At 46.9% G+C, this 6,673-nt stretch overlaps 1 protein-coding gene across 2 annotated transcripts; it reads left to right on the top strand.

Annotated features, from left to right (window-relative positions):
• The first annotated feature begins 3,881 nt into the window (after positions 1–3,881).
• Positions 3,882–6,138, top strand: LOC128830600 (uncharacterized). Of its 2 annotated transcripts, none has more exons than XM_054016465.1 (2): positions 3,882–4,710; positions 5,762–6,138. In XM_054016465.1, the coding sequence occupies exons 1-2, from the start codon at positions 4,209–4,211 to the stop codon at positions 5,836–5,838; spliced, it is 579 nt and encodes a 192-aa protein (XP_053872440.1). In that variant the 5' UTR covers positions 3,882–4,208; the 3' UTR covers positions 5,839–6,138. The 2 variants fall into 2 exon arrangements, with proteins under 2 accessions (XP_053872440.1, XP_053872441.1); XM_054016466.1 differs by having other exon boundaries at positions 5,765–6,138.
• Positions 6,139–6,673: the final 535 nt, after the last annotated feature.

A 6,673-nucleotide genomic window follows, 5' to 3' on the forward strand; every position in this document is an offset into this window, starting at 1 on the left:
AATCAAGGTTTTAAAATGGAAAACACTTCACAACTTTCTAATAGAGTACTTAATACTCTGCAATTCTTACTAACTGGAGTAATAGGTCTGTAGAAAATGCTTGGGTAGAGTGGTCTCAAACATGCTACAAAGTTAATTAGTTGCCAAAGTACTTGATGAAAACATTAGATAATCTCATGTTTGGGCTGTTTTTAGCAGCAATATCAGTTACAGGGCAAAGGTTTCTCTAGCCCAATAGTTTTCAAACTTTTTTTTTCTGGAGACCCAGTTGAAGAAAATTGTTGATGCCTGTGACCCAAGGGAGCTGGAGATGAGAGGTTTGGGGTGTGGGAGGGGCTCACGGTTGGGGCAGGGGGGTTGGAGTGCAGGAGGGGGTCAGGGCTCTGGGTGGTGGTGCAGGCTCTGGGGTGGGGCCAGAGATGGGGTTTTGGGGGGCAGGAAGGAGTTCTGGGTTTGGGGGGCTCAGGGGCTTGGGGTTCGGGAAGGGGTTCCAGGTTTGGGGGGGCTCAGGGCTGGGGCACGGAGTTGGGGCGTGGACTTACCTCCAGAGGCTCCTGGTCAGTGGCACAGGAGGGGTGCTAATGCAGGCTTTCCCGCCTGTCCTGGCACTGCGGACTACACTGCGCCCTGGAAGCAGCCAGCAACAAGTCCAGCTCCTTGGCGGAGGCACGTGACTCTCACCCGCAGGCACCCTCCCCCCCAGCTCTCTTTTACCGGTTTGCAGCTGACTGATTTAACTCATATAAAACTACATTAAAATCTTAAATTTAATGTTGCATTAATTATACAGGTCCATATCTTGAGGTCCTTGCTTATTTAACCCTGATCATGAAAGCTGCTGTGTGTGAGTGGACCCCCATCCTGCACTTGTGCAAAGACCCTGACTTCTGCCTGTGTGGAACAACTTGCAGCCTTAGGATCTTAGGCCCTGATCCTGCAAAGATTTACGCGCTGGACGTTATGCAGTGGGACTACTTGCAGTGCATAATTAAGCACATGCATAAGTCTTTCCAGGATAGGGGTGTGAGTTTATGCTCAGATCTTACTCAGGCATTGAGTGAGATTTTTCTGAGTAAGGACCGCAGGTTTTGGCCACAGAAATTAAAAATTATGGTTCCAATAGAAGCCATGAGTTCTCTTTCCACATACTAGTTTGTGTTACTACACATAAGGTAGGATTCAAAAGGGATTTAGGGCAGAGCTACACTTAAAAAGCTGCAGTGGCACAGTTGTACTGGTGCAGCCGTAGCACTTTAGTGAAGATGCTACTACACCAACGGGAAAGCTTTTCCCATCAGCATAGTTAATCCACCTCTGAGATGCAGTAGCAATGTAGATGGGGAAAGCTCTCCCGTTGACATAGCTCTGTCTACCCCAGGGGTTAGGTCAGTATAACTATGTCACTCAGGGGTGTGTACATTTGTAGTGTAGACCTGGCCTGAGGCATTGCAACGCCTAACCCCTAGGTGCCCTGCCACCCAGTGGAATTTACAACCTTGAGTTATGTGCCCAGGCTCCTTATATAATGTGTGAGGAAGGTTAGTTGCCTAACTATATGGTTCACAAAAAACAATAAACTGGGGGTAGGGGAAGGCATGTAAACTAGTCAGTAGGAAATGCCAAGGATGTGGTGGGGCCTAAACTGTGTCTTTCAAAAGAATTTAGGCACCTCTTTCCAGCCTATTTTCACTTGGGATTCACATTTGTAAACCCTTCCCTGGAGTTGGATGTTTAAGACAGGTAGATTAGTTTGGTTTGGTGCACACGCGCACACACACAAAATAGGAAGGAGGTGGTGTCCTAACCCTTGGGCTGTATGGTATTCTGGGGTGAGGCTCTCAAGCGCTCCTGTTGAAACTTTTGCTTTGTATTAACTATTCATTGGGCCAGTGAGAGAAAGAGAATGACTATAGCCTAGGGGCTAGGGCACTCATGCAGGAGGCCCAAGTTCCAGTCCCAGACCCCTGTGCCAGTAAATAAGTAGTTATTTACCCAGTGGAACTCCTTCAACTAAGGAGAGCCTTGTCCCAGAATAGCCCAGTAGTCAGGCTCCTACCTAGGAGGTAGGAGACCTAAGTTCAAGTCCAGGCTCCAACCTTGGCAGAGTTAGATATAAACCTGGTTAAGTACCCTGGGTCACAGTTCAGGGCTACTGCACCTGTATTTCCCCTCAGTGAGGGCACCTACTCTCAGGCTTCCAGCTCCCTAGTAACAGCCTTTCTTGAGAGGAAACCTGTATCTCTTCCTTCTGACTGAGGTATGTCCAGGCTGAACAGTTCCCTGCCTCTGCTGTGTTATTTCCAGCAACAGACAGCCTGCCTAAACTGACCTGCTTGCTTTCTCTTCAGAGACTGATAACATGGCACTTGTCACAGTTTTAAGTTGCTACACAAGCTTATTTTATGTTTAAGGTAAAAACACTTCAGATAAAACATATTAAAAACAATAAATGAACCTACATCCTGCTAGTAAGTTTACCAAAGATTACCCCAACTGTCTCCAACATGGGCTCTGGCAGGTTAGTCCTTCAGACCTCCCAAAGGGGTCTATTTTGTTGACACAACTTCATAAAACAGCCTCAGCTCAGAAATGGAACCCAGTAATATGGGGCCTCAGTGGTCCAACTCCTTCCAACCTTTCCCCAAGGAAGGTTCTCTATAGACCAGAGGTCATGACCATTTGCTGGATCAGAATGAAGGCCCTGAGCCGGTTTAAAACCTGGCTATATTTCCAAAAATATTGGAAATGTTGGTTCCTGGGGAATCCAGTTTGAACTAGCATGTGCAAGCATCACCTGGGGATGGCTTCAAAGGGCTGATAATTGGAGGAATTACATTACCATACCCAATATTACATACAACTCACAATAACACATAACCAATTACATTTTTAATATAATGGACCTCAAAGGCATTAATCTCAATTCAATAATGTTTAATTCAATTCAATAAAGTTTGTCCAGGCTATTGTTTTATCTGTCACATCCTAACCACTGGGGTAAAGATTATAAAGAGAGGGAGACAGCAGGTTTTTAAACTACACCCCGCCACACCCAAACCCATTTGGGGCTATAACTAACCCACCCTTACTTTCTGTTCCAAAAATTGTGAAGGTGAGGGTTACAGGAGCACTTTCTTTTTTAAAGTTGGCTTCCTGACAAGTGTCCCTCATTGCCTTGGTGATCAACCTAGGGGTTTACATCTGCTGGCCTCTTGTAGGAGGACTCATAGAACCAACCTAGAAACCTTGGAGGTATGTATATCTTAGTTTGCACTATTTTGTTGATTTTTTTGGTAATTTGTTTATGATGAAAGGCATATCTGGCCTCTGACACATTGTGAAAAGAGATCTTTGTTGTTTCCCTTGTTTGTTCTATTTGATAGCCAAGTAATTTTAAGCCTTAGATTGGGAGAACTTTGTTTTAAGCATGACCAAGTGGAACTAGAGTCAGTCTTATAGTGTGGGAATGAATATTAGTCCTGTTATTTTCTCTCTAGAAATTTGTTATAGATGTGCTGCTTAAGTTTTTGTGTACACTCTGGATTGTGTAGTATCTAGTAAGCATCCTGCAGCAGGCAGAAAGCCATTCAGTTTCTATATAGGTAGAAAATCAGTCTTCCCTCTGTTTAAATGGATGAGAAATAAATATACTGTAGCGTATTTAGGTGCTTGCAGAAATAGTACAGAACAGAGATGGGAGCTTTATATCTAAGTAAACTTCATGCTCATGGAAAAGTCTTGATTTTTAACAGCGCTGGTGACTGAAGCATTTTATTCTCTCAGCAGCTACAGCACAGAAAGTGACTAAGGCCTGGTCTACACTATGACTTTAATTCGGATTTAGCAGCGTTAAATCGAATTAACCCTGCACCCATCCATTTATTTCGAAATAAAGGGCTCTTAAAATCTATTTCTGTACTCCACCCCGACGAGCCGAGTAGCGCCAAAATCAATATTGTCATTTCGAATTAGGGTTAGTGTGGCCGCAATTCGATGGTATTGGCCTCCGGGGGCTATCCCAAAGTACACCATTGTGACCGCTCTGGACAGCAATCTGAACTTGGATGCACTGGCCAGGTAGACAGGAAAAGCCCCACGAACATTTGAATTTTATTTCCTGTTTGCCCAGCGTGGAGAGCACAGGTGACCACAGATAGCTCATCAGCGCAGGTAACTATGCAGGCCGATAATCAAAAAAGAGCACCAGCATGGACCGTACGGGAGGTACTGGATCTGATCGCTATATGGGGAGAGGATTCAGTGCTAGCAGAACTTCGTTCGAAAAGACAAATGCCAAAACTTTTGAAAAAATCTCCAAGGGCATGATGGAGAGAGGCCACAATAGGGACTCAGATCAGTGCCACATGAAAGTCAAGAAGCTCAGACAAGCCTATCAGAAAACAAAGGAGGCAAACGGTCACTCCAGGTCAGAGCCACGGACATGCCGTTTCTATGCCGAGCTGCATGCAGTTCTAGGGGGGGCCGCCACCACTACCCCACCTCTGACCGTGGATTCCGAGGCGGGGGTAATCTCATCAGCTACACCTGAGGATTCTGCGGACGGGGAAGAGGAGGAGGACGAGCTTGCGGAGAGCACACAGCACTCCGTTCTCCCCAACAGCCAGGATCTTTTTCTCAGCCTGACTGAAGTACCCTCCCAATCCTCCCAAGCCAGTATCCAAGACCATGACCCCATGGAAGGGACCTCAGGTGAGTTTACCTTTTAAAATATAAAACTTGTTTTAAAAGCAAGCGTTTTTTAATGATTACTTTGCCCCGAGGATTTGGGATGCATTCACGGCCAGTACAGCTACTGGAAAAGTCTGTTAACGTGTCTGGGGATGGAGCGGAAATCCTCCAGGGACATCTTCATGAAGTTCTCCCGGAGGTACTCCAAAAGTCTTGCCACAAGGTTTCTGGGCAGTGCAGCCTTATTCTGTCCTCCATGGTAGGACACTTGACCACGCCATGCTTGTAGCAAGTAATCTGGTATCATTGCATGACAAAGCCTGGCAGCGTATGGTCCCGGTGTTTGCTGGCATTCAAGCAACATCCGTTCTTTATCTCGCTGTGTGATCCTCAGGAGAGTGATATCGCTTATGGTAACCTGGTTGAAATACGGGAATTTAATTAAGGGGACGGAGGTGGCCGTTCCTACTGGGCTGTTTGCCTGTGGCTGAAAAGAAATCCTTCCCTGCAGTTAGCCAAGCGTGGGGGGGGGGGGGGGGGTGGAATTGGCCCTGAGCTTTTTGCGTTTGGCTAGCAGGGATCTTCCCTGATACCAGCCACGCGGTGGGGGGAGGGGTACAGTGATCATCCCAGATAATTCATGGTGGGAGGGGGGACGGGGGGTTAGTTTGGTTTCTGCAGGGATCTTCCCTGATACCAGCCACGCAGTGGGGGGAGGGATAAAGCAATCATTCCAGAGAATTGGAGGGGGGTGGGGGTTAGTTTGTTTTCTGCTGCTGAAGGATAACAGGAAAACCGCAGCAGTCAACGGGCTTTGCTTGGTATGTGGGAAAGGAGGGCGCAGAAGCCAAAAGATAATGGCTTACCATGGCCGCATGCAAGCCAAATTCTGTTGCCCGGACCTGCGTCTGTGATCTCTAACACCAAAGCCACAGGCACTCAATACCTTGTACTGAAATCACATGTGCTATGTAATGTGAATAGTGTTGTTCACCGTGAAAGAGTATAAGCATTGTTCTGTAAAATGTATCATTTTAAAAACTTCTCTCCTTTTTTTCATCCCTCCCTCCAGCAGCTGCAATTTTTTCAAGCCTCCCTCCTCCGTCCCAAAGGCTATCTCAGATAAGGCGGCGGAGAAAGAGGACGTGAGACGAGATGTTCTCGGAAATAATGGAATGCACCCGCAATGAAAGAGCTCATTTGAATGAGTGGAAGGACACGGTATCTAAATACAGGAAAGATGCCAGTGAACGTGAGGTCATGAGGGATGCTCGAGATGAGGGGTGGCAGGCTGCAATGCTGGGGCTGCTGCGTGATCAAACAGACATGCTCCGGCGTCTGGTGGAGCTTCAGGAACGGCAGCAGGATAACAGACTGCCGCTGCAGCCGCTGTATAACCTCCCTCCCCCCTCACCATGTTCCATATCCTCCTCACCCAGACGTGTAAGAATGCGGGGGGGGGGGAGGCGGCTCCGTGCACCCTTCCACTCCACCCCAGTGGACAGCCCAACCAAAAGGCTGTCATTATATTGATTTTTTTCAGTGGCCTTTTACTTCCCTCCTATCCTCCTCCCAAACCTCACCCAGGTTACCTTGTCGGTTCTCTCCCTATGTTTATAATCAATTAATAAAGAATACATGATTTTTAAATGATAGTGACTTTATTTCCTTTAAAAGCAAGCTGTGATTTAAGGGGGGAGGGTGGTTTGCTTACAGGGAATGAGTCAATCAAGGGGGCAGGTTTTCAACAAACAGAACTTTTACACCATAGCCTGGCCAGTCATGAAACTGGTTTTCAAAGCTTCTCTGATGTGCAGCGCTTCCTGGCGTGATCTTCTAATTGCCCTGGTGTCTGGCTGCGCATAATCAGCAGCCAGGCGATTTGCCTCAGCCTCCCATCCCGCCATAAAGGTCTCCCCCTTACTCTCACAGAGATTGTGGAGCACACAGCAAGCAGCAATAACAATGGGGATATTGGTTTGGC

Source organism: Malaclemys terrapin, chromosome 1, assembly GCF_027887155.1.
Source record: "Malaclemys terrapin pileata isolate rMalTer1 chromosome 1, rMalTer1.hap1, whole genome shotgun sequence".
Lineage (NCBI taxonomy): Eukaryota > Metazoa > Chordata > Testudines > Emydidae > Malaclemys > Malaclemys terrapin.

What these genes read in the sequence shown, in the direction of transcription:
- LOC128830600 (XM_054016465.1), top strand. Translation starts at nt 4,209, where the DNA reads ATGGACCGTACGGGAGGTACTGGATCTGATCGCTATATGGGGAGAGGA. An exon ending in CCCCATGGAAGGGACCTCAG is followed by an intron (nt 4,711 to 5,761) that starts GTGAGTTTACCT and finishes CCCTCCCTCCAG; the next exon opens with CAGCTGCAATTTTTTCAAGC.